The 26,161-nt window shown below is 35.1% G+C and overlaps 3 protein-coding genes across 5 annotated transcripts; 1 reads left to right on the forward strand and 2 right to left on the reverse strand.

Annotated features, from left to right (window-relative positions):
* Positions 1-108: 108 nt before the first annotated feature.
* On the reverse strand, positions 109-10,067 carry LOC132163562 (DNA (cytosine-5)-methyltransferase CMT3). 2 transcript variants are annotated; one of them, XM_059573884.1, is made up of 21 exons: positions 9,801-10,067; positions 7,471-7,505; positions 7,164-7,269; positions 6,005-6,112; positions 5,792-5,911; positions 5,407-5,506; positions 5,129-5,304; positions 4,936-5,001; positions 4,588-4,842; positions 3,940-3,998; positions 3,761-3,827; positions 3,332-3,661; positions 3,197-3,265; positions 2,969-3,055; positions 2,794-2,881; positions 1,957-2,072; positions 1,735-1,839; positions 1,604-1,647; positions 1,405-1,474; positions 1,208-1,311; positions 109-484 (listed from the first exon to the last, which is right to left on the reverse strand). In XM_059573884.1, the coding sequence occupies exons 1-21, from the start codon at positions 9,984-9,986 to the stop codon at positions 310-312; spliced, it is 2,466 nt and encodes an 821-aa protein (XP_059429867.1). In that variant the 5' UTR covers positions 9,987-10,067; the 3' UTR covers positions 109-309. The 2 variants fall into 2 exon arrangements, with proteins under 2 accessions (XP_059429867.1, XP_059429868.1); XM_059573885.1 differs by lacking the exon at positions 5,792-5,911.
* A 2,759-nt stretch (positions 10,068-12,826) lies between these two features.
* Positions 12,827-19,286, reverse strand: LOC132163381 (casein kinase 1-like protein HD16). Its single transcript, XM_059573650.1, has 16 exons — positions 18,693-19,286; positions 17,816-17,944; positions 17,652-17,725; positions 17,475-17,544; positions 17,341-17,396; positions 16,394-16,465; positions 16,110-16,204; positions 15,952-16,018; positions 15,735-15,864; positions 15,396-15,614; positions 15,165-15,295; positions 14,348-14,522; positions 14,155-14,245; positions 13,743-13,900; positions 13,261-13,449; positions 12,827-13,134 (listed from the first exon to the last, which is right to left on the reverse strand). The coding sequence occupies exons 1-16, from the start codon at positions 19,005-19,007 to the stop codon at positions 13,075-13,077; spliced, it is 2,031 nt and encodes a 676-aa protein (XP_059429633.1). The 5' UTR covers positions 19,008-19,286; the 3' UTR covers positions 12,827-13,074.
* Positions 19,287-22,270: 2,984 nt separating this feature from the next.
* On the forward strand, positions 22,271-25,743 carry LOC132164041 (protein PHOTOSYSTEM I ASSEMBLY 2, chloroplastic). Of its 2 annotated transcripts, XM_059574448.1 has the most exons (6): positions 22,271-22,414; positions 23,007-23,101; positions 23,475-23,640; positions 24,170-24,262; positions 25,064-25,195; positions 25,287-25,743. In XM_059574448.1, exons 1-5 carry the CDS (start codon positions 22,351-22,353, stop codon positions 25,192-25,194), a joined length of 549 nt encoding a protein of 182 aa, XP_059430431.1. In that variant the 5' UTR covers positions 22,271-22,350; the 3' UTR covers position 25,195; positions 25,287-25,743. The 2 variants fall into 2 exon arrangements, with proteins under 2 accessions (XP_059430431.1, XP_059430432.1); XM_059574449.1 differs by lacking the exon at positions 24,170-24,262.
* Positions 25,744-26,161: the final 418 nt, after the last annotated feature.

Raw genomic sequence — 26,161 nt, forward strand, 5'->3', positions numbered from 1 at the left:
TCTTTTTTTTTTTTAATCTTTTCCCAACTTTTTTCTTATTCATTCACTATTGAATCAACTTTTTTCAAGATTTGAAGAGCCTATAAAACACAAAGAATTTCCCTCCAAAGGGGCAAAAGGCATTAAATACGCAATTGTGCTTACATTGAGATTATCTAACAGTGTTAGATATTAGAGTGACAAATACAAATCACAGCATACAAAGGCATTTACAATCGCTTAAATAATGTTCAAATACATAAAGACTCAAGCATCATTTACAATCGCCTAAATAATGCTCAAATACAATGTATGTCATCAAATAAAGACTCAAGCATCATCTTCTGATGCTGCAGAAGAATATCGTTCCAAAATATTCGGAAATTTTTGAGGCAACCTCAATAATGGTTCTTCGGGAGTACTGGAGGCTTGAAAGGCTAAACCTAATGCATAGCCCAACGCTCGAGCAACTGGTACAGCAACGGCATTCCCAACTTGAATATATCTGGGGAAAAAAATAGCAAGAAATTGACATAAAACCAATATCAATAGTGTTTACAATTGACAAGACATTATACCTCATACGTCCATCAAAACATGTTTTTATATTGAGAAATTATCCAATATATTGGATATTTTCTAATGGAAGGATGAAATAAACTCAAATTTTCACTTTAACTTACTATGAACAAGTAGAAACTCACCCAGTCATTTCTAAGCACAAGGTGTAAAATAAATAAAGTTTTTTTGCCAAAGTAACAACATTTGAGCAACAAAGGAAACAACTGTAAACCATGAAGTATGACAACTTTGTTTGACAAACTATGATGAGTTTGTAGAATCAAAACTGATCTTTTTATGTCTTCAAAAGAAGACTCGAGCATCATCAACTAACATCACAAAAATTTATGCAGAAGGAAGCTAATATGATAATGGTCAAAATATTAAACATGTCAAACTATATTGTATAACCACCTCTAACTAAAATGTTAGGAAGATATTACTCCTCTAGTCACTCAAATAGTTTACATATCTAACATAAGTTCCCTCATCAAATTAAACTCTTATGTTAGCAACCACTTCTAAGCATGATGAAGATAAGACACATCAGGAAAGAAATACAAAGATCAATTTTGATTCTACAAACTCATCATATTCGTTAAAAAAAACACATTTGCCTAATTTTCTCCGACCATGAACTGGAAGATGTAATTATTACAATAGATACCTCTCTTTAACAGGCCCACAAAGCTTATAATAATCAGGAAAACCCTGAAGTCTAGCATTTTCCCGTATCGTTAGCACCCTATCTTGCTCAGGGTGTAAAATCGCCTGAAAAGACATACATAATAGTGTTAGCCATTAAGAACAACTTATCTACGTGCATATTCATTTATGATTTAATAGAGTAAACAAGCAGGAAACCTGGTTATGAGGCTCTGCTCTAGTAACAACTGTGGGTACAGTCTCATCCCACCATAGACGTCCAAAGGGTCTACAAATTTTTGGAAAGACAACATATAAAGAGCATATGAATTGATGAAATGAAGTAAACAACAAAAAACAGCTAACAATTACAATAAGTTTTTTTTAACATTGTTTGTTTTACCAAAGAAATACGTACTTTGTTGAACTGCCATTAACAAAAGTCATTGCATAATCAGGTACCTGGACATACAAATACAGAATGAGAATAATCAACTCAAAATGGCTCAAAATAATTGCCATAAAAGATATATTAGAAAGAAATACTACCAAAGGTTTCCCTGAATCCAAGTAAATCCTCTCTACATCAGGATCCCATTCAACTTTTTTATCCGGACGAACACGAACACCAGGTAAATCTCTAAAATTTGCTCCCTGATATAAAGTCAGATAGAGTAGACAAATATACAATGTTCAAATGAAAAATATTAAGATTCTAATAAAAATGCAATATAGTAGATATTTCATGAAATGAATAGCAAAAGAAAAAACCTTTCTCTTAGGAATCCTAGAAACACGTTGATAATCGTCATCGTTTAATTTCAGTGAACAATGATCATAGAGGAGATGTTGAGATGGTTTAGGGTTTTGAGAAGCACCCAACAATTCTGCAAATAAAACCCCACCAAAAGACCTTAAACTTTTAACGTCATATTAATTGAAAAAATTGCTTGCATTGAAAAACTATTCAATAAAAAAGAAAAAAGATTGTTCATTGGAATTTTTCTACTATTAGAACATAAAACAAACATCAAGCAGTTGCTATGCATACAAATCTGGGATAAGTAAACCAAATAAAACCTTAAAGAAAAGAACTTAACCCATTTTTACAACAACATTGTGGATTCAATTGTTAATAGTAAAATGGCTAAAAGTGACTGCAACCTTATGATATAACGTATAAATAGATCAAAAATATGTTATAAAACATGAGTACGCTCAAAAACACAGCTATGTAATGAAATAAATTATCCAACATGTTCCACACAATATAGAAAACCATAGCCAATTTTGGTGGTCAACAATACTAAATATTACATTGGAGTCCCAATAATTGGTTCAAATCTTAAGTAATGCATCAATAATTATAGTAGCCAACTATTCATCAAAAATAAATATTAGGCAACTATATGTTACTTAAGAACACAAATTTACATAACGAACTTATTGACCTTCAAAATGAAAAACAGAAACAAGAAACAAAAAACAAAAAATGACAACTAAATTTGATCAAATAAGAAGTAACTTATTTTTCATCAACAAATATGGCCCAATTTAAAATATAATTCAATACATTAGAAAATTAAGGTAAACAATACACAAACTTACCATCTTTGCCCAATCTAATAAACCTTTGAAACTCTGTCATAGGAGCTTTATCATATGGCATTTCATCATGCTGTTCGTAGTTACCAACCTGAATAAAGTAGAAAAAAATAAATTACATTAGGAAAACAAAAATTGTAAGCATATCAAAATATTACCAAGTAATGATAAAACATACAGCAGGAAGGTCTGAAATTGCATCCTTAAGAAGAAGCTTCTCTTCGAGATTAAGGTTGTGCCCTTCATCATGAGCAACAGTGTTCATCTACAACATTAAATAAATAATCATATTTAAAAGCATTAGCAAGCGAGCAATCGTGTCATCTACACATCTTTTGATAAATAATCTTATTACAAAACATTAACAAATGGATCAAAAATTATACTATGGAGAACCCTCTAGTACCTCAAACTCTAGAGGAATAACTCCCCTCACAACAACATCATGAGTTGGCAATGGGTACTGAGGCAATTTCTGTAAAAGATAAACAACTGGTTAGCATAAACACACATTAGGATATTTTATTATGCAAACATATACCTCATTAGGACAAGCCCCCCATACAAAAACACGCATACGAAATTGAGGTAGCCCGTATGCACCCGCTGCCATCATCCCCATTCGAACTTGATAGTTCATTGCTATTAAACGACCCAATGCGTATCGTCCAAGAAATCCATTGGCAAACTTTACAATGTCGACGACATTTTCCATTAAGACATGCTTTGGCTTGAGATATTGTACTAGATTCATATAAACCTCAAGTTGTTTATTTTTCTCGTCCTCCAGTGGATTGTCTTTATTCCTAAACCGATTAAACCCACTAATTCCTTGACAAGGAGGCCCACCACATATCACATCAACATCACCCTACATGATTCATGGCAAAAAAAAAACTTAAAAATTCAAAACAACTAGAAACTTAAAATAACTAATAAGAATAGTAATCCAAGATAAAAACAAACTTACGGGTAAAGGTAAGATCTTTGAGTTATAACCACGAGTGACAAAGTCTTTTATAGTTTTCCTACAATTGCTGTTAAATAAACCATAGCTATAAAATATCTACACGCATAGACTAATGAATATACAAGCACACAAGATATATGATTAAAAAAACAAAAGATAATTCAGTTCTTTGCATATACCCCAATCCCTGAATTGGCTCCCAAGAGTCTTCATCAGAACCATAACCTTTCCAACTAACCTACACACAAGAGATAAGACCCAAAGAACATAATAAGTCTAAAATAGTTAACTTGTTTCGATAAGTAATGAGTTTAGAGCCCCCTACTAATTTTTTATACCAAGATAATTGCATTTATGAAATTCTAAACAAGAACAAGAGATTCTGACCGTAAATCATCAATTTTATTATCAAATGATTCACCAAAACCACTTATGAAACTTGAAGGACAGGCAATCTTTTCTAACCCATTGTCTTACTTGACAAAGAGGACCACTGCAAAACACTCAGTTGAGGGCATCCTTGCTGGCCAACCCACTTCAAACTATACCATTTGATATAAGAATATTGAGAAAAATAAAAAATGCATAATTTATTCCTATAAGTTTATTGATGGAATGAGTTCATTATCATTCCATTTTCTCTTCACAAGAGCCTGGTTTACAATCAACTAAAAGGAGTCTAGCTGATTAATCAATATGAAGACTGAGAATTATTAACCAAGTCTGAAGACATTCTCACGCATACAACCCTGCTGAAAAAAGAAATGCTATACCAAAACAAACATTTGGGACACATCACTTTCCAACTCAACTTGAAATTCATATACCTTAAGATACAGTTCACGTGTTTTTGTCTCTTTCGGGTCACCATAACATATAGCCAATATCTTATCGACTTCAAATACCTCACCACCAACGTCTTCATCATCATCTTCTTCTTCATCATCATCATCATCATCATTTGCGAAGAGATTTGAATACTCTTGTGGAAAGTCAACACTTCCACCCAAGGAAAAATAAACACACAATTTTTCCCACTCCTTCAAAAGCAACAAAAAATCTTCGGCAGGTTCATTTCTAACCTGATTTGCAATGGGCGGACCAATGTAAGAACTTTGCATCTAAGCATTAAAGGCACATAGATCAATATAAGAAAATGGATTGTTATAGTATACCTCCGTCTCCGGATGGTTTTGTTTGAGACTTTTACAAGCATGCTCATTCAAGTCAACTGCCCATTTCTACAAAAACAAACACAACAATCAACCTACTAATTGAATAAAAAATAATAAAAATAAAAAAGCAAAAAGTTGAAAAATCTAGCCAACTCAATATCTTTAAGTGACTTAAAAGAATAATAGAACTAACCGTAACAAGATTTAAACCGGACAAATTTGCTCCAAGACACAATCCGGTTGACATAGCACCACAACCCGAGTAAAGGTCTAGTAATGTCACCTCTGTCTTGTGATGCCCTTTAGCTTGGGAAACTTCTTCGAGTTCACTAGAAATCGTTGATGTCTCACTACTAGCTTGTCTATCATCTGCAAGTTCAGAAGGGAAAAAAAATTATAAGAAATGAAACGAAATCTTTCCAACTTGCGGATAAAATTACAATTAGACGATGGCAGTGAGAGAACTGCAACCTGATGGAATGCTAACGAAGGTGGAGTATGGCAATAAATAGAGCATATCACAGTAATAGTCACAATCTTGAATGGATTTTCTCTTTGAATCAAAATCAATCTGAAAATAAAACTACTATTTCAATCACATTTTATAATAACTACAAAACAAAACAAAAAAACAAAAGAGAAATACTATATTTACTAAATTTTTTACTAAGAAATGGGTACCAAAATGATGTGTAACTTATTCCGGTACCCGTAGCATTTCTTTTAATTAATTGTTTTTGTCCTCTCCAATGAATAAACTCCGCATCATTTTGGTACCCATTTCTTGATAAAAAAATTAGGTACCCCTAGCATTTCTCAAAAGAAAAATGCATAATATAGGAACTAGCAATCTTACATTTAAAGGAAGTCTAACAATATTTAGTTTTTTAACTAAACAATCTAACGGATTATCATCTCGTATTTTTGAAAAGAATACACGTTTGTCATCGATTAGATTATAATGATCTTTAATAACCTGTAAAACAAAAAGATTAAATCATAATTAGACAATTTCAAGCTAAACATTGAGCACAAAAACAATTAAGAAAGTGTAAAAATTTATGCTTACTGTATCTCTAGCTCTATAGTACCATTGCGCTGTAAAATAAAGAGCACCATCAATAGCCTCAAACATTTCCACAATCTTACAAATATAATTAGGTTCCCCTTCGCCGGCCTAAACACACAACATACAAAAAACACACATTAGATCCTGTAATAAATAGTCATGTATAAGTGTGAATGTCACAAAGATTTCTAATTTTAATGAAAACATTTTATGAATTCATTCATTCAACATTCAAAACCAGCTCAACTACAACTAATAATGTGACCCAACAATAGACCATTTTAACACTATTGAAGACAACCATCTCATAGGTTTGATTAATGAAAAAAACAACAAAGAAACTCTCAACAAATGTCCAAAGACCAAAAAAAAATCATCTTAATTTTATGTAAGGCCTAGTGGAGACCCACCATTGCTACTGTCTTATGTCAACTAGGTGAACAAATATCTCTTTTATGCTAGTAAGTTTAAAAGAGTCTCAACCTCTCAAACATCAAACTTTCCCAAGGTAAACAATTAAGAAGCATGTCAACCATATATGTAAAACAAAAGCTTTTAAAAAGTTAGTTGTAACAGTTAAAACAAGCATTGGAGCACTTAAGTTCTGAAGGTGCACAAAAAAAACATAAATAAATAGACCACCTCTTCTAAATACGTAATACACTCTCAAATAGAGCAGCGAGGGGGAGCAACTAATGTACACAAGTATACAAGAGAAACACCCAATTAAGGAAAAGAACATGTATGAAGACATTTTAAGAAATTAGAAAAACAAAAATAGTTGGAAGTAGCCATCCAAACATACAAAGACTTGACCATATTAAATTTTAGTTTTCTCAGTGTCCTCTTGCAATTTCCCAAGTTTTGAACTTTGTGTTCTCCCCAAATACACCACATTAAGCACACAAAGCATCTTCCAAACTTCTAAATATTTAGCAATGTTTTTTGAACATCATTTCTAATAAATAGACATAATCTGATTACTCTGGTGTAATTTGATCAAATTTACACAAGAATCTACAAATCTTAAACTAAAGCAATTTACTATTGACTAATATTTGACTTAATCTTAAACCTCAAATTTTACACACTAACCCCATTATTCAAACTAAAATTGGAATACAAAATGAATAACACAACAATTGAAACTTGAACTCACTTTGACATGAGCATCATCACCAAGACCATAAACAAACCCTCCATCAACCTTTGCCTGAGTGTAATGGCGTAGAGCTTGAATAATCTCTTCAGAATCATCCTTACAACTACAAATAATAGTATAATGTACCATTAAAAGGGAGCAAACATCCATAAAAGTAAAATGGTACTCAAAGAAATACAGCATGTTAGGAATAAAGACAATAGCATATTAAAACAAAACCAAGAACATTAAAACATAAGAAACAATGCTACACATGAATATAAATGTCCACATAAATAAAGAACTTATTCCATCAAAAACTTACTCATTTGAACTTTTTGCCCCAGCTACACGCTTCTTCTGAAATAAAAGAGATTTACATTATAATTAATTTTGACATGAGTCTAACATAACAAAGACAACCAAAATTGCTTTGCTTGGTTGTAGAGATAATCAATGTCAGGATGCATAAAATTTATAATTTTTAATTTCATTCTTGCGTGCCAAAAGAAGGAAGAAGACGTTCTTGTTTTCCACTCAACTAACCCAAATTTAACTACTCAATTTACATGAAGTGACTTTCATTTATTAGAAAGCATGCCATAAAATTGAAATTAAAATCTATTTTTGCTCCTTTGATTTTTAAGATTGAATATTTCTTTTCTTTTTTGATATCCCAAAACATGTGAATTTGGACTAACAAACAAATAAGTGAAATGTATTTAACACCCAATACCACTATAAAGCAATGAAATTTTGTCCCCAAAAAAAAAAAAAAAAAAAGGACAACTTGAATGTTGAGTTTTAGATATTCATTTTGAGCACCCAAACTTACATTATATCCAAATGAGCATAACACAAATATTCAGTTTGGTTGCAATGCCTTTCAACTCCCAAGAATGAAAACATCATATAACTCTAAATTTCTTACCGCATACATTCAAACAACAGCCCAACAAAAATTGCTTACATATAATATATACATAATATACAGTAAAGATGAAACAAATCATACTCACAAGGACAAAGCTAAGGAGGGGTGCACAAGGGTCATGGCCTCTCGGAGGTGTTAAAGTCATTTATGAGTCAAATCATGATTGTATTGTTCATATTTGAGCAATTAATTCAACAAACTTGATTATGGGATTCTACTTTATTTTTACAAATTTATTTTAAATTTTAATATTTCTTAAGAATGTATTTTTTTTTTCTTCCCCTTTTTCAAACTTTTATAGGAACAAAATTTACACAATATGATATACAATTTACTATAATACCCAATAGCAATGAAGTAGTATGTTTCTTCAACTCTCAACCAACTTCTACAATTCTTTTCTCTATTTTAATGAACAAAATTTGCTAATAATGTATTTTGAAAAAACTTATTATTTTGTTCTGAAAAATGTGAGTACGATCGATTAATTACTCATGTGTGTGTACACACACACACACACAAGTAATGCTATATACAGTACTCCCATCCAATACCATTTCACTATGTTGTTGTGACATTATCAATACACCTTTAGATTAATCTTAATTAAAAACGAAAAGAAAAGAAATTCAATGATAAATTAACAACGCAACATCAACATTGTAGAATAAGAGTATACTATTTAAAGCACGTTTGAGAAAACAAGCTTTTAAGTCAAAACGCATTTTTGGGCAAAAACTTCATTTTTAAGCTTTTGCCAAAAATGAGCTTTAACAATTTTTAAGTTTTTTGGACCCTTAAAAGAGCTTTTAATTTTTTTTACCAAACAAATATTTTTTTTCTTTTAACGAACTTTTTAAGTGTTAATGTATTTTTAGATTCTTCAAATGCAATCACAAATAGGCCCTTAGACTGTAATATATACACACTATGCTACTGTGACATTGTCAATTCACCTTTAGATTAATCATAATTAAAAGGGAAAAAAAAAATCCAATAATAAATTGACAATGCAACATTAGCATAGTAGGATGGGAGTATACTATTTAGACTTTCTCATACATATATAACCAAGTGATTAAACTAAAATACACCAAAGTATCAGATACTTGTGAACTTCCAAAAACGTCTTTTTACTTGTTTTCCTTGATGTCATCTCACAAAAACAAAGAGACTCCTTTGCACTCCCAGCAACCAAAGGCCACACTCCACATTATATGAAACACACGCAGATTTTCTCAGAAACCAAGCAAAAAACTCCTCATACGCATATTCCTCCATTTTTTATCTAAACCCCACATTTTAAAAGCAACCAAACAGAATTTCGGGCATATATAGCAAGTGATTAAGCTAAAATGCATTGAAGTATCATATACTTGTGAATTTTCAAAAAACGTTTTTTTTTTTACTTGCTTTCCTTGAAGCAATCCATCTCACTCAAACCAAGAGAACATTTTGCAATCCCAGCAACTAAATCCTACATCCACCGTATACCAAACGCACACAGATTTTCCAAGCAACTAAAAAGATATCACAGGACATGTACCTCTAAAGCATCATATACTTTTGAATTTTTTTTTTACTTGCTTTTCTCGAAGCAACCTCATTTCCCAGAAACCAAACCACCATTTTGCATTCCCGCAACCAAATCCCAAACTCCACATTCTACGAAACACACACACAGCTTTTCTCAGGCCTGTAAAACAAGCAGACACAATTACCTTCTCCTGGTACCGCTTAGGCCAACGCGTCTTCGCCTCATTCGCCGGCACAGGCTCTCCCAAAAATTTTGCCTCGCTCCCGTCGCCGTCCTCCGCCACCTCAACCTTACTCTTCTTCGGAGAAGAGGCCTCCGCGGAGGCCTCCTGAGCTCCCTTCTCGGAGCTCATCGACTTGCGCTTCGCCATTGGCGATTAGATCGAGCTAAGCGAAGCAATAGAGAGAGAGAGAGAGAGAGAGAGAGAGAAGGAGAGACAGAGTTGTGTCTGGAGGGAGATAAAGCGATGTTTAAGATAAAGCAGAGAGGGGCGTTAGGGTTTTTCTAGGGAAGCGTGAAAATTTGAATGGGGAGCAGACACGAGCGGGAAGCGGAATTTGGAGGGAGTGTTTTGGTGAGGTGGACCTTTGCGGTGTTTTGGACCTTTCCGGCATTAGGGGCTGTTTGGCTGAGCGCGTTAAATAGTCCTTGGCTCTTTCGTTCTTTCTAAAATTGTATTCGTTGTTTGACTTTTACAACGTTTTTTAAAGTAGTTTTTTATTTTTATTTAAAAAGTAAAAATATTAATAAACAACTTTAAATACAAAATATTCAAAATCATTTTTATATTTATATCACATTAAAAATAAAATCAATCAAAAAGTAAAAAGTATCTTCTAAAAAATTTTACCTCATGAACTCGTTGACTTTTGTTTATTTGTTTGTAGGAAGTGATTTTGGCTTGGCGGAATTGAATTCATTGAAATTAAAATACATATCTTTTGTGTCGTATTAATATTAGGAATAAATGCAAAATTGGTCCATATGATTAGCTTAATTTACAAATCACTTCCTGTGATTTAAAAAATAATTTATAGGTCCCTAGGGTAGGCCAAAATAACATTTTACTCATTGAACTCATTTTCCGTTAAATGACTTAACGAAAACTGTTACTTTGCCACATCACACCCAATAAAAATAAAACACGTGTTCTTTTTTATTTATCCTTTTAAAAAATGACAAATAAGTTTTTCCACATCATTTTGAGAGTCCAACACATACTCCACGTCAAATTAAATAAACATAATCCCTCTATATCCCTTGTGCTGCCGTCGTCTTTATCTTCCCCTATGATTCTTGTCGTCGTTTTCATCTTTCCCAACGATTCTTGCCGTCGTATTCATCTTCGTTTTCATGCCATTGTCTTCATCTTCCAAAAAAAAAAAATGATATAGAGAGAGAGGAATAGATTGTTTCCAATGCCCGGAAACAATTTTTGAAGATGCTTCAATGCCAAAAACCAAATTCGAATTTCCATAGAAAGACTGCCCAAAAATGCACTAATCCAAAAACGTAGATACCCAAAAATCTCAGAGTAACTCACAGATCGAAGATCACACCCATCAGAAAATAAAGACGACGACAAGAATCATAGGGGAAAATGAAGACGACGGCGGCACAAGGGATATAGAGGGATTAGGTTTATTTAATTTGACATGGAGTGTGTGTTGGAGCCTCAAAATGACGTGGAAAAGCTTATTTGTCATTTTTAAAAAGCATAAATAAAAATGAACACGTGTCTTATTTTTATTGGGTGTGATGTGACAATGTAATGGTTTCTGTTAAGTTATTTAACGGAAAATGAGTTCAGGGAGTAAAATGTTATTTTAGCCTACCATAGGGACCTATAAATTATTTTTTAAACCACAGGTAGTGATTTGTAAATTAGACCAACCACAATGACCAATTTTGCATTTATCCCTTAATATTATGAAATATATGTTTTCATTTCAATGGGTACAGTTTCAATCAAAACTAGACGTAAGTCAAATTCACAGTGATTTAGGAAAGTTTTGATTTGATTTGATTTGGTCTTATATCATTTGATTAAATACTCATTTTCTCTGACTAGAGCACTAGAGCATGATTAGAGAATATTAAAAGAGAAAATACTAAAATAAACTCCTACAATGATTTATTCAATCAACTATGTTTAAAGTCCAAGGAAAAATTTTCATTTTGTTTCCAATGGCTATGATTCAAAGTTTTAATATAAGATTGAGAAAATTGAGTTTAATCTTCTCACGCTTTTTATTTACATTGTGATTAAAGATTATTAACCCGAAAAAATAATAATAATAATAATTAATTGACTCGTAAAAGCAATTGGTTCGATTTACTTCTTAACTATTTTGAATTTGTATGTAGGTTGTTCGTAGTATATGGGAATTTGGTTCCTGGATTTAACTGCAAAATGCCAACTTCAAAATCCAACTAATTAGCAAGTTTGCACTGCTCATGTGCATTCCATGCCAATCTAAAAATTTTAAAATGCTAGTAACACCTATTTTTCATCCTTTGCCATTCCAACGAGGCACTACGACTTTAGGCTTTAGCAGCAAAAAAAAACAAAAAAAAAACCTACTGTCACGTAACTTTCGAGGGTGGTCACACCATTCTCATAGCCAATGAAGATGGTCGCAACTACTAGATCGTATGGTCCAAACTACCTCCACGTGGTGTTCAGGAGTGGCGCCAATGAGAAGATGTGAGGGCAAATTTTTTATGTGACGTGCGAAACGAGCATCAGCGCATAAAAGAGTGGAATGTGTCTATAACACGAGAAGATTATAATCAATTTTTATAATCTTACGTAAAAAGCATGAACCATTGAGGAAATAAAAGGTCTCAAATTGGTTTTTTATTAGATGAAACCCAACTTCATAAGTGATTTTAGAGAGTTTCAATTATAATTTAATAACAACATAGATGAGACTAGTGTTTTTCCTAGGTTGAACATGCTCTACCACCAATGCATTGCAGCTAGAACACAAGGAGTTCAAGAAAACTACTGACTTTGAAGTTGAGGCTTTGTTTCAAGTAATGAAGACTTGGAGATATATGGCAAGTGTAAGCTAGCATTAAATCCGTCTTTTACAACTCTTAACACGTGTCAACATGTGATTAAAAGATGTTAAAATTATTTGTTGTAATGGCTGATGCCTCTCCGAACATGTCAAAATTGTAAAATAGTAACACAAGTATAGCATCTCTCTAATTACACATTATGGTGGAAAAATATATTAATTCCAGCATGAAGGATGTAAAGTAGAAGGCGAACTTATACAATTAATACAAATTTATCATACATGGGAGCACAAGTGTCTGCTGCAGCAGCTAGGCTCCTGAATCATTTTTTACAATCAACACGAAAAAAAAAAACTACATGATGGTAGGAAAAGAGAATAAAGCAAAATCTCTTCTTTTGACAAATAAATTCCTTGCGGGTTACACAGGAATCAAGATACAGTCCGCCCATAACACAAACAAGCAAGATACAGATTCTTTTGCCACTTTTCCTGCATAAACCAGAAGCAAAGAAGAAATTATTTACTGCATCATGTCTCCTACAAATTGAAATGAAATTCAGCTACATGTGCACCTTATAAAATAATCACATATTGTATGCTCCCCAGCATATTTACCTTAACATGGGTGCTTGGAAATTGGGATGTCCGTAAAGTTTCCTGAGTTTCATCGCCAGGTTTGCGCCTGGGAACACTCAAGATGAGGGCAGCTTGATCCCAAGTTGCAGCTGTCGATGTAATTCGGTAACCACTATCCCAACGCCTATGGATACCCTCACTTGGATAGAGAAAATCAAGCTCCACAACCTAGTCGATGATAGTATTGTCACAGAGAGAGAGAGAGAGAGAGAGTCAATCCACTCTAAATTCAGCAAGTACAAATAAAATTGACACAGAAAACTGTGTAAAGCAATTATGAAAAGCTACCATGCCACTTTGAATTATAGTAGTCTATAAGGATGAATTGCAGACATGAAAAAAGAATGTTAAAAACATGATCAGTTAACCTGATAGACTTTTACTTTATACCCTTTTTTTTGTAATAATAGTTTTGTAAAAGAGAGCAGCAATTGTTGAAAATGTGACAAGCAAAACTCAACCTGATCGCTGAAGCCAGCATTGCGAGACATGACAACACCCCATCGGTGTGCAGCAGTTGCCATTGAGGTCACATGGAACCCTTCTCTCCACTTCTTGTTTATCCACTTGAAGGGGAAAGAGTCACTTACTTTGTAGGACTGCTGAGTGTATTGGGTGCCTGCAAAAATTTGGATCATAATTTCATAAATTAGTCGCCAAAGATAAATACTATCAATTAAAGCCATTATACGCAAGGTGTACAAAACTTACTAGTGCAATGAAGCATATTTTGACCAAAACTAACAACTTAGAAATTTAGATGCATTCTAACACGGTTACACCTGACTCAGTTTTCAGGAGAAATGACATAACATGCACCAATTTTCAGGACAATGTAAGCTCACCCATCAATATCAAATAAAGTAAACACACCTTTAGACATAACCACAAGGGAGCTCCCATTGTTGGCACCAGCAATAGAACTGATGTAATAGTTCTTTTCCCATTGTTCCATGATCCATTCCTGTGTATTTGAACATCAAATTAACTTATTGTTTAGTGAGTGTATCTCATAAGATGAATACAGGCACTAATATGGGTGTATTTGTGTGGTACAAAAATTCACCTTGTGTAAGAAAAAAGGAGACAGCTCATAAACTTGGTTTGTAAAACCAGTTCCAGCATCCATAATAAGTGCCCAGAGATTAGAACAAGATGCCACACAACTTATAAGAAGGCCATCTGCAATTCCTCTCTCCACATGTTGTGCCAGCCTTGCATCAGCTACATTATAATGGTACCTAACATAAAATAAATGAGCAGGTCATTATGCAACATAACTGTGACGGAATTGTCTTCAACTAAATCTCAGTTTCCAAATGCTTATTCTGTAAAGCAAAGCAAAGTCAAAGAGACACATTTTAAGTTCTTAGAACATCTAAGCATCCTCCAGTCAGCAAATGATAATAAGGTGCTTCAGCCTTTAGTCAAGCCAGGAATCACAGAACTCCAAAGGCCAGGTGCCTGGTAGGTACCCAACGACAAGGTGTGGCACCCTAGAGTCCATCTCCACTAGACCGTTTATTGTCTGTCAGTTTTGAACCCTGGCTTTGTTTGCGACTTGAACTTCTTAAGTGCTATGGGGCATATCTGTACTTTGCTTCGTTTCTCTACGGGGGGGAACTCTCCTGTACACAACTATATAATAGGATTGCACCCTTTTTTGGGTTTGTTTATAACATTATTCTTACATATCAAAACAGGCTTAGCTTAGTTTACTAAACAGAACAGAGCCAGGAGTCAAATTCTAATAGTAATAGGGAAGCAGAATGTCTTAGACTAAGTGGGATTGTCGCCACTCAAAAGCTATAATACATAGCCTTTGCTTTTTCTGCTCGTAAGATCATTATGTAATATAGGAAATAAACAAAACACATATTTACCTCTGCTTCATTGGTAGCCTAGCATTGTAAACTGAAATCCACTGCGTAGCAGGAACTCCTAAACGAACCTTCTTCTTGGGTTGCCCATCATCTTCTTCTTCAATATTCAACCTACCGCGTTTTTGGCCAACCTGACCGACAAGTTCATAGCAGATGCATAAAAACAACTACAAATAAAAGAATAACCACTAAATCAGAATTCATCCAAAGTTTATAAATTACCAAGATTACCTTTTGAGCACCATCAGTGCTTATTGGCCTTAAAGCCGGATTAGGTCCTATCAAGCCCTCAAACAAAGATATTAGCTTGCCATAGTTAGGCTCCTCGTCAAATTTCATGTTTACCACAAACTCAAGAAATTGCTTAAGAGGTGGGGGACAGAAACAGCATAGCATTTCAGGAGAAGTTGCCATCTTTTTTTTGGAAACTAGAAAGGATTTGTTATCACCCTAACAAGGAAAAAAAAAAAGATAAGAGAAAACGAAAGTGTTGTGGTAAAAAAAAATCTATTAAGCAACACTGAAGACAGTAACATTCACACTCTAAACAAGCAGTATATGTGTTAGTACCTGATAACCTTGCCAAGGCAACCTGCCTCGGTGGAGGAAGATGAGTGTATATGCAAGAGATTCTAGATCATCTCTTCTACTAGCAGTTCTTCCCAAGTGAGCATGGACACTTGCATATCGAACAGTTCCCCTGGGACAATGACAGAGAGAAGTTATCAAAACCAATTGTAAAATAGTCGTATTGCAAACTCAAGCCTGGAGACAAACATTAATTCACCTAAACATATCAGGACGTTGATCATAATCAACATGCTGCCCACTAGAGCTATCTTTCCACTTTGTAGCTGCAGTATCAGTGTTGATAAAGAAGCATAAGAAAGATGATGTAAAATAAATTAATTTGAGAGTGTTAAGAATTATATGAAATTTACTCGCCTAATCCAAGGTCAACAAGAAACAACTTCTTCTCTTGTGATGTAGATGGCTGACCAAGTAAAAAGTTCTCTGGCTTAACATCGCCATGCACATAACTAATATCAAACACAGTCATGATTAGAAATTGTGGAAATTCATACTATCAAAACAAAGTACACCAGGATTGGAGCTATTTTATGGGAAATTCAACAACATCAAAATTCTCCAGAAAATCAGGAAACCACCTTTAAAAATCTTTTTTTTTTAAAAAAAAAAATAGTAATAATAATAATATTACCACATACCCTTTTGCATGCATCTTCTCTAAAATTGATAAGGACTCGACTGCTATGCAAGCGACCATTTCCGAGGACATACTGCGTGTATATAACAAAATAAAAGAAGAATTAAGATTGTATACTCATATTCCTGAAAGATCCAGAAACAAGATATACATTTTGAGAGATAGGAGGAGATACACAATGCTAGACTAATGAAAAAAATATATCATCCATTTCACATCGGTACTAAGGAGGGAAAAAAATGTCCAGGAAACACGAGCTCAAGTGCACAGACGAACACAAGCAAGCCTAAAATAAGCTAATTAAGATCTGTGCACATCTCAGGTACCCCCTTGCAGAAAGTTAACCCCCCCTCCAACACCTTCTTTTTCCTTGGGGTGTGTAGGAAAGAGGGTGAATGCTGTATCATCATTTAGTTTTTCAGTATATACTAAAAAAAAGGAATTTCATAATGTCTCCAACTGCAACAAGAATATTAACAGTTCCAAGCGGTTCTAGTACAGTAGGCCATAAAATCTCTTGCAATTTATTTTAATGATATGGCAGAGGTTATTTTACTATGATATAAGAGGACAGATGACAACAGCAGGAATTTAGGTGTTCTTGTTCAATAAAAATCCAAAAAATAAAACCTCTATGAACTCTGACGTTGATATTTGATAACAAATGAAATCATGGCCACCATGAACCACTCTTAGTCATAAGTCAATTGAAACTATATGAACCTCAAATGACTCAAATCTTTCTTTACAAGAGCCTAATCCTAAGGCATGATCCTCAGTAGCCTAGTTTAAGTGCTGCCTCAAAATACTTCAATGACCTTGCCCCCAAGCAAGCCTCAATTAAAATTGGTACATCAGCGCAGCCATCCACTTATTCAAGCTTCAGATTTCAAGACTGCAGAATAAAATTCCTGGAGGTAACAAAAGATACAAGCATAGGATACTCACGCCTGCCCTGAAGAATTCCATACATCCCACAAGCTGGGCCCTAGCATGTCCATAACCTGCATATTAACTATTATAAAGTTAAAACAACAAGTTAATAATGGAGAGATAATAAATGTGGTTTGTGTGGACCATACCATTACATAATAGTCTCCTTGCCTCCCTTTGTAGTGTACTTTCGGCACTCCATGACTACCACCGAGAATGCTATCCAAATATAAATAAAAATAAAATCATAAACACACACACACACATATAAATATATGTATGTATGATCAGTTAATCTAGAGGCACCATTAAAAAAAGGGACCTACTTGTACACTTGCCACTCGTATGGTGGGCCATAGTTACAGCCTTTGCTGTTTCTGTGCTCAAATTTCAGAGCTACCTGATATAAGCACACAAATCAGAAGTTAAAGTCAAATGACAGATATTCATATAGATTTAAAGAGTACAAGAGAATCTAAATTGAGCTAACCTCCATGGCCCCAGGACCTGAGGTGCGATCAGTTCCACCTGAAACACGACGACCAACGAACACCTGACCAAACCCACCTTTACCCAATTTCCTCTCTATCTTATATACGGGTGACCCTCCTACTGTGACCTTCAGAAAAATTAAAACAATTTTGATCAATGCACCAAACAAAAATTAAGACAATATACTCCACCAAACTCTTCAATCGATGCTTTATTGATCATGAAAAATTGAAATCAACCATATTTCTACTAGTATTTTGGTCCATATAGGAGAGTATAACCAAACAAATGAGAGGTATATGCATGTAGACATGCAATCGGGAATGGAAACAAGTATGTAACAAATAACACATAAATAGGAACTTCAAAACAACAAACCTTTTTACTTGAACCAATAAAAGAAACAAAATTCTTCATCATAATGATCACAAACACACTCCAAACCATGGTATTCAATACTACAACACAGCCAGATATTTGCAAACACAGCACTACACAATAAACCATTTACAGTATAACCTTTTTTGCGTTTATCAGAGCAACCAAATTGAGAAACACAAGAAACAAAACTAAACCAGCATACCAAGGCATCATATTTTGCAATCATAGCGCCATCGCAATTGAGGAACACTCAAATACAACGACGTAAACTATCCACAGCAGTTCTTTTGACAATTATAACACCAACCCAATTGGGAAACACCAAAACAACATCAAATTAACCTACCATAGAACCATCTACGTGTAATTACAACACCAACCCACCTCATAAAACACCAAAAAAATCAATTCACCCGCCATAAAACCCATTTTACGCAACAACAACACTACCAGTTCAAAAAACGACAAAAATCAACCATCAAGAACGCGCATACCTTCTCGGGAAAAGGCGCAGTGCTGCCCTCTTCCTCTTGCCCAGCGGCCTTATTGGCGCTCAACCCACCACTATCATCGGCCATCAGACCCTTCTCTTCCTTCCCAACAACCTTCTTCCCCTTCTTCCTCTCCGACCCACTGTCCCTCTCCGATATCACAATCACCTGCTGCTGCTCCTCCTCCTTCTCGAGCTTCAACTTCTTGGCCCTCGCAACTGCCGCACGGGTCTTTACGTAGTTCCCAACCGGAGGCTCCGATCGCTTGTGCGCGACCTTAGCACGGCCTCGGCGGACTCCTCTGCGAAGCTCCGGCATTGCTCAAACCCATACAATAGGCGTCAGAGTCCAAGCCCAACAATTCGATCATTATATCGCTCAGCTCTCACATGACCGAAATCGGAGATTTTAGTTTGGGGGAAAGCCAGAGAGCAGGGGTTAGATGAAGGATTCGGCGGAAAACAGAGCGATTGGAGGGAATTTGGGGTTGGATTTTGGGGGACTAGGGTTTGGGCTTGGTGAAATTATGCCCAAAAAAAAATTGGAAATAGAGAGAGAAGCGCCGACTCGAACTGTGTTAGGCCATTTGATGGTGTGGGAACAGATTGCCAAATGAGAAAGGGGTTTGGTGTATGGTGGGACCCGCTGGTATATATTTTATTTTAAATAGAAGAAAATGCTTGGACTACTATAAATTTTTACTGTCACGCCAATTAGCATGCTATCCTCCGCTTTGGTCTGCCTCCTTTGCCACTGCCTATGCACCACGCCTCCTCTTCCTCCAGCGGAGAGTCACTCGTGCGGCCACCCCACGAAGACCCACGGTTGATCATTGAGTGATTTGGTCACCCCAACAATACATTATGGATCTAAGGATCTTACATGGTTGGAGGGGATGAGGGCTAATATGAGTGTTACGTGGACTATCCGCTTGTAAAAAATATATAGTAAAATATGTAATACTTCTAATACAACTTTTTATTATTATTATTTGTAGTCTAGGAGACTAATTGTGGCTATTATAGTCGGACATGACCATAATATCACCTACCCGCTAGGAGCCACACAGAAGGGGCCTAGATGGTGAGAGATGCAAGTGCTCTCTCAAGTTCGACTGAGCCATAACCTGATTAGTCCTAATAAGGCATCAATGGAAAATCTAAGACGACTAATACTAATTAGACATATGTGATGATTTTCTATTGCGAAGATTCGAACTCACGCCCACATGCCCTAATCACTTGAGAATTTCCTTCAACCATTATTTTTGTCTTTCCATCTGCATACCCCTACCTTCACCGTGACCACAATAGATCCACCACTATCGCCACACTGCTACTACTAGTCTACCACTACCACTAAAAAGCTTATCTCTATTCCTCTCGTTGTATAGGTAAATGGCTGGTTCTCCCACCCTAACCTTGTGACTGGGTGTGTATAAACCACTCATGTGGCTAAATTCTAAAACTTTAAGGCCAAGAGTGCCTTTGGTGGTGGAATGAGAGATGCGGCCAACAAAGGCAATGCAATATGGGTCTTTGATGACCTTGGGATCTCCAAAGGGCTCATATGAAAAATAGGATTTCTTAGTCATTTTGGGAGATTTTAAGAGATAGTGTGTGTGAGTGAGAGGGGCCAGTGGAGGAGCACAATTGGGCTCGGTAATGACTTTGTTATTGGGGGAACTACCCCATTTGAGCAATTAGAGGTGACCGAACCACACAGTGCCTAAATGGGGTTGTTCAGTCACCCAAAAAGTGACATAGCCACCCTACTCAATGGGACAATGACGAGAGAGGTGACAAGATAAGAGCTTGACAGTAGTAGAGAGGTGGTGGAGAAATATAGAGAGATACAAATAGTGAACAAATTGGTGATTGAAAATGAGATGCACAATTTTGTTGTATATGACATTTTGTGGTTGTTTATTTAAAATGAACGATTCTTCTTAAAGTTATTGCACACCGTGCAATACCCAATGTATTATACAAAGATCTCAATCCAATATCATCTTTAAGCATTCCGAGCAGCTACCTAACCATCTTCCTTAAGTTTAAGGATTTAATCTATTTTTTGCTTCCCTATCCAAATATATACCACAATAAATTCCCTTAATCATTCCTTATATCATTAAAATAATATTTTGCATTTAATAATCACATGAGAGAAGGGAGGAGAAATATTTTGTATTTAATAATCACATGAGAGAATGAGTTTTTTTTTTTTTTTTTTGGTTTTTAATAATCACAATGATTGTTACAGTGGAACCCAACATGTTTAGGGCTCATTTAAGGAGTGTGAGTCGTTTTTTGCAATTTTTTTGACATTTTTCCTAAACTTAAAAAAGAGAACCCCATATAGGGACTCTACTGAGAATGCTGGAACCAATGAAAAAAATAAAGGATCTCAATCCAACTTTACTATACCCATCAAAGCATCAGTTATAATAGGGACTATATGACCTTGTAATGCAAATTCTGCAAATGCTCTCATAAGACATGTTAAGTTGTAGTCAGACCCAACCCTATTAAAGGCATAGTAGTAAAAAAATTAGTAAATATCGAGCTAAAGTCTCACCCTCTTAACATCGCATTCATAGAGACTCAAACCTATATTCTTCCCCTCATTAAATCACATGGGAGCAAGTCCTTTACCACTAAGGTAGTTACCTTAGTGGGATTTGAAATATTTGATATTCATCGGCGAGCGAGACCCAGCTATATTAAGAGTGTAGGAGTGGTTAGTTCTAATAGGCATGAGTACTGTTCACTTCACTTCACTTCACTATTATTATTATTATTATTTTTTTTTGTTAAAGTAGTGAATTTGAAAAGTGAAGATTTAAGCTACTTTTTTTCTTTTTAAATTGCTTCACCGCGTACAATAACAAAAAAATGGCTTTAATGAGGCTGCACAGAGTGCTCTTAGGGTTTAGGGGGTAAACTAACATTTTAGGTTTAGAAGGTAAAACTAAAAAAATAATTGAGAGGGGGAGGGGAGGGTAAAAAATTGATTTGAAAATAATATATATTGGGGAAGACATTGTGGCTTGAGAACATTAATGTTCTCCTCCAATGATGTTTTTTTTATAAAAATAAAATAAAATAAAAATTTCAAGGTAGTTCAATTAACTGGAAATCACACCTCATAAAGTGAATGTCACTAATTTGAATCTCCCTCTCTCTCTTGTATGGACATGTAAACAAAAAATGATGTTTAAAAAATTTACATGACAAGAAATATTATAATTCTTAAGTATTCTACCATATGAATTTTATTAAATTATACTTTATTTTAAATTAAATGACTGAGATTATATCACAAGAACATTTGTTATTTTACAAAAAATAAAATAAATATTTTAGATGATAAATATTGAATTGTTAAATAATAAAAAATATTGATATGATAAAATCTCACCCAATATATCTTTTTAGCTCGAGTAATGTCGCCTTCTTAACTTGTAGTCGCCACTACAAGAACTCTGAAAAAGGTGAAGTCAAAACGGCTACGTTTCCCCTTCACGTTCATACATTGTTGCGACGGTGGATGGCATTTTAAGATTTGTTCTGGGTGTTGGTGAACGTGAGGTGCTCCACGACTGAGTGTCCCATACAGTGTGTGTGCGTCTGCCCCTGCGTCAGAGAGCGAGAGAGAGAAAATGGCATCTTCTTCTCAGCTCTCAGCTATCCCACAACGTTTTGCTTTAGCTTCCACGGACCACGGTGAGCTCTCTCTCTCTCTCTCTCTGTATCCATTTCATATACAAGTACCCACTAAGGAATTTGAGTTTATTTAGAATTGTCCTCCATAAAAACATGAACTTGTTGGAATTTCTTTAGTTTCTTAGCATTAAGCCAACCTGAGGTCGGGAATATGTTGTCCGAATTTCCAGTATGGTTCACGAAAATAAGTAGAATGATTATATTCACAAATGTTTGGCAATCCTGCAATGAGTTCCATTTCCAACTAGATATGCGTTAAAGCCATGAATGGGTTGCTTTTCTCTCGTGCGGATTCATTTTCGAGAACTTTTCAATACAGAAAATGGTATTATTGTTAAGAATTGTAGAGATAGAATTGGAATAGCCTCATATTGGTGAAATTTAAGCTTGCAGAGAGGCCATTGTTTGCCGTGATGATTATAATTAAAAAAAATGAATTTTTTGGTTTTTTAATTCATGGTGATGCGCTCATTGTTTTGAATTTCAGTTTGTCATTTTACTGTGATTGCAATGAAGATTGGATTAATGTGTTAGGCTGTATACTGCTGTGAGACAGTGGTTTTAACTGTCATTCCTTTCTGTTAAATGGTAGGTAACCTCAAGTCAGTTAGGATTCCTGTGAGATCTAGTTTGGAAAATGAGAACCGAAGTCCTGGAGATTCAGACAACTCATCAAAGCCAACAAAGGTAAAGGTTTCATTTCTAATCAACATGTAATGTGTTTTAAGCAGACGTGATCACCATTTCCTTGAAAGCAAACTTTTTATGAGGAAGACATGGTTGCTAGTAAGTAAAGGGGGAAGTGGTACTCACTATCCATTGCTTTCATTTGTGTAAAAGTACTACTGGGTGTTTGCTTTGTCTAAGACATGGTTTCTTGTTACTACTTGGTTCTTCCATTCATTAGAATGTGATGGTTCAAGTGGGAAGTTTCTCTATTAGTCGGGCCGTAGTCTACTATATCATATCAACTACTATCTTAGACACATCCAGAGCACTTTAAATTCTCATAGAAAAGGCTTACCTTCAACAAAGTGAGGTTTCCTTTTTTTCGCTGCAGGGTTCTCAATTATCAATCTCTCGGCGTTGTTGTCTCACGTGTTTATGTTCAACTCTATCTTTGATAAACAATGTTGGTACCTCTAATTCCATACAAAAGGCAGCTGCGATGGAAGCAAAAGAAAGACCAGCATGCCGGAACTGTGGGGGCAGCGGTGCTATACTTTGTAAGTGTGAATTTCTCTATGTTTCATGTTTATTCTATTTCCCCATCGGAATAGAAATCTCAACATTTGTTACACGTCTTGCAATACATATACAACTTATCGAGAATGTGAAATTCTATGAACCCTAGAGAATTTTAGAGCTGCTAGCTTTTAGCTTTTAATATGAATGTAAACTGCGAGAAACTTAAGCATGAGAAAGAACATTGATATCTAGATCATGGATCTTGCTTACGTTTTATCTGTTGTTGTGGTTGTTGTTTGCCCCCCAGCCCGAGTGAATATCAATTGTCTCTGTTTACCTCAACTCCTAACTGCTATAAGGTCTTTTTTTTTTGTTCATTGATCTGTTCAAAGTCCTTAGTTTTTCAAGAATTTGGCTAACATATGAAGATTGTCTTATGGTCTCAATGGATAAGTTTTTCTTCTTTCTCTCACCTTTTTCTGTTTTATTTCTTTAAGATATGGAAATCCTACTTGAGGGCTATTTGTCAACCCTGGTCCATAAGATGTTCATTTGCTTTTTATTTAGGTGATATGTGTGGTGGTACAGGAAAATGGAAAGCTCTCAATAGAAAACGGGCCAAAGATGTCTATGAATTTACAGAATGTCCAAATTGTTATGGTATGCACTTTTTGGCACCCACCTTCGTGTTAGTTATCTAGTTATAGTTCCTGCTTTCAATTGTTTTGTTGCTATTCTGAATACTGTCTGATATTGGTTCACCGGTGAAGGACTAGGGAAATTGTTTGACATCCAATAGATATGAACACATTCCATTTGCTTTTCCTGGCAATTTTCACGTGAATTATCCTTAATTATTGGAGTCAATTGCAGCATTTGGGATCATAAATGCTGAAGGGTGCACATGAAGGACAATGATCATCTCCATTTCAAATGAAATGGATACTATTCATTTTATAGCCAAGAGTTAAAGTTAGTGCATCTAACGGTGTATATAAAGTCAATGTTGACACATCTTTTAAAAAATTTAAATAATGTAGAATTATGCACACCGTTAGATGCACAAACATTTAAATCTTAACCATGAAATGGAGAGGATCCTATTTCCCATATGAAATGCTTAGCAAAAAGTCATTAGGTAAGGACACATGTCAAGGGGTATGTAGCTACTCTATGCTCAATCCTAAACAGGGCTATAACTATCTTTAGAAGCCCCAACACCCCCCAAAAAGAAATTCTTAGAAAAGTTGGTATGTCAGATTATCTCGGATGTGGTACAAGGTTGACATTGTTGCATGGTAAAAGGCATTGATTTTCATCTCTTCTCATTTTGATACTTCATGCCTATCTTCCTGATTGGTTAAACTTTTCATGCCCGCTTTATTCTGTTTCCGTTATTTTCATGCCCTAGTAATGTGGAATTACTTTGATGAGTGATTTCTTGCTTCTTTTTATGGGCAGGTCGAGGGAAACTTGTATGTCCTGTTTGTTTAGGGACCGGTTTACCAAATAACAAAGGTCTTCTTAGGAGGCCCGACGCACGGCAGTTACTTGATAAGATGTACAATGGTCGGCTGCTGCCGAACTCTTAAAGTAAGTTGTCTTAACATGCTTCCCCCTCGAATTCTTGGGTTTGATGGATGTGGTTTCCTTATATTATAAATTTGTGTTTTAAATGCTGCAGATAGAGGCTATTTGACCACAAGAGTACACTTCAACTAGTCGGACAAAGAAGAGGCAGAGAGAGAGTATAGACAATCTGTTACACTCCCAAGTGCAGCAGCCCTGTTGAGTAGTCATCAACTTTGTCAAACCATAGTGTTACTTGCCATTGTAGCTTCCGATATGGGCTTGATATGGGGGACTGCAGGATACCTTTTGCTTACTGGCGCTGCTATACTTTGGTGTGTACCTTTCGGTAGGTAGGAGGGCTAGTGATATGATCATAATTATTTGATATTGTCCGGTGTCGTGTTAGAGTCCAATAAGGCGTATATCTCCGTATAATCTAATAAATAGTTAGATTCTTTCTTTATTAGAGTCGTTCAAGTCAAGACTTAATTGATCTATTATGTAATCAATAGTTTATTGTTTCTTTATTTAAAGAGGAACTATCAATAACAAAGTACGAGTTGATTATTGTTTTAGAATACAGTTTATTGTGTTTTGGAGGTTAAGGCTTTCTCAAAGTAGCCATTGGAGATCTCGGCTCTCTCGAAGTAGCTGATTTATCCTTTCTTATGTTTTATTATTAGTTGGTTCGCATAAGCTAGTATATGCTGCTAATCATTCTTTTAGCGATTTGAAAAACCAAGATACTTCTCGATGGTTGATTACAAATTGGAAGCATCAAGTCAAGTGCATTTGTCTATTGTGGAATATGGACTTTGTTACTAAGCCTTACAATGCATTTGAATTAAGTGCATGTTCTTTCTAGAATTTACTGAGCTTTACAATAAGACTGGTCTAATTGGTTATAGAATTTTAGAAATTGATAGTTCAAGCGATTCTATAAGATCGCTGAAGCCTTTTTTACTTGTGTTTCCATATTGAGCTTCT

The sequence above is a fragment of the Corylus avellana genome, chromosome ca10 (genome assembly GCF_901000735.1).
Source record: "Corylus avellana chromosome ca10, CavTom2PMs-1.0".
Taxonomy (NCBI): Eukaryota; Viridiplantae; Streptophyta; class Magnoliopsida; order Fagales; family Betulaceae; genus Corylus; species Corylus avellana.

What these genes read in the sequence shown, in the direction of transcription:
- LOC132163562 (XM_059573884.1), bottom strand. Translation starts at nt 9,986, where the DNA reads ATGGCGAAGCGCAAGTCGATGAGCTCCGAGAAGGGAGCTCAGGAGGCC. An exon ending in GAGCCAATTCAGGGATTGGG is followed by an intron (nt 3,828 to 3,939) that starts GTATATGCAAAG and finishes TTTATTTAACAG; the next exon opens with CAATTGTAGGAAAACTATAA. An exon ending in TTATTCCTCTAGAGTTTGAG is followed by an intron (nt 3,056 to 3,196) that starts GTACTAGAGGGT and finishes TTAATGTTGTAG; the next exon opens with ATGAACACTGTTGCTCATGA.
- LOC132163381 (XM_059573650.1), bottom strand. Translation starts at nt 19,007, where the DNA reads ATGCCGGAGCTTCGCAGAGGAGTCCGCCGAGGCCGTGCTAAGGTCGCG. An exon ending in CTGCGCCTTTTCCCGAGAAG is followed by an intron (nt 17,945 to 18,692) that starts GTATGCGCGTTC and finishes ATTTTTCTGAAG; the next exon opens with GTCACAGTAGGAGGGTCACC. An exon ending in TGCCTTGGCAAGGTTATCAG is followed by an intron (nt 15,615 to 15,734) that starts GTACTAACACAT and finishes TTTCCTTGTTAG; the next exon opens with GGTGATAACAAATCCTTTCT.
- LOC132164041 (XM_059574448.1), top strand. Translation starts at nt 22,351, where the DNA reads ATGGCATCTTCTTCTCAGCTCTCAGCTATCCCACAACGTTTTGCTTTA. An exon ending in ACTCATCAAAGCCAACAAAG is followed by an intron (nt 23,102 to 23,474) that starts GTAAAGGTTTCA and finishes TTTTCGCTGCAG; the next exon opens with GGTTCTCAATTATCAATCTC. An exon ending in GGGCAGCGGTGCTATACTTT is followed by an intron (nt 23,641 to 24,169) that starts GTAAGTGTGAAT and finishes CTTTTTATTTAG; the next exon opens with GTGATATGTGTGGTGGTACA.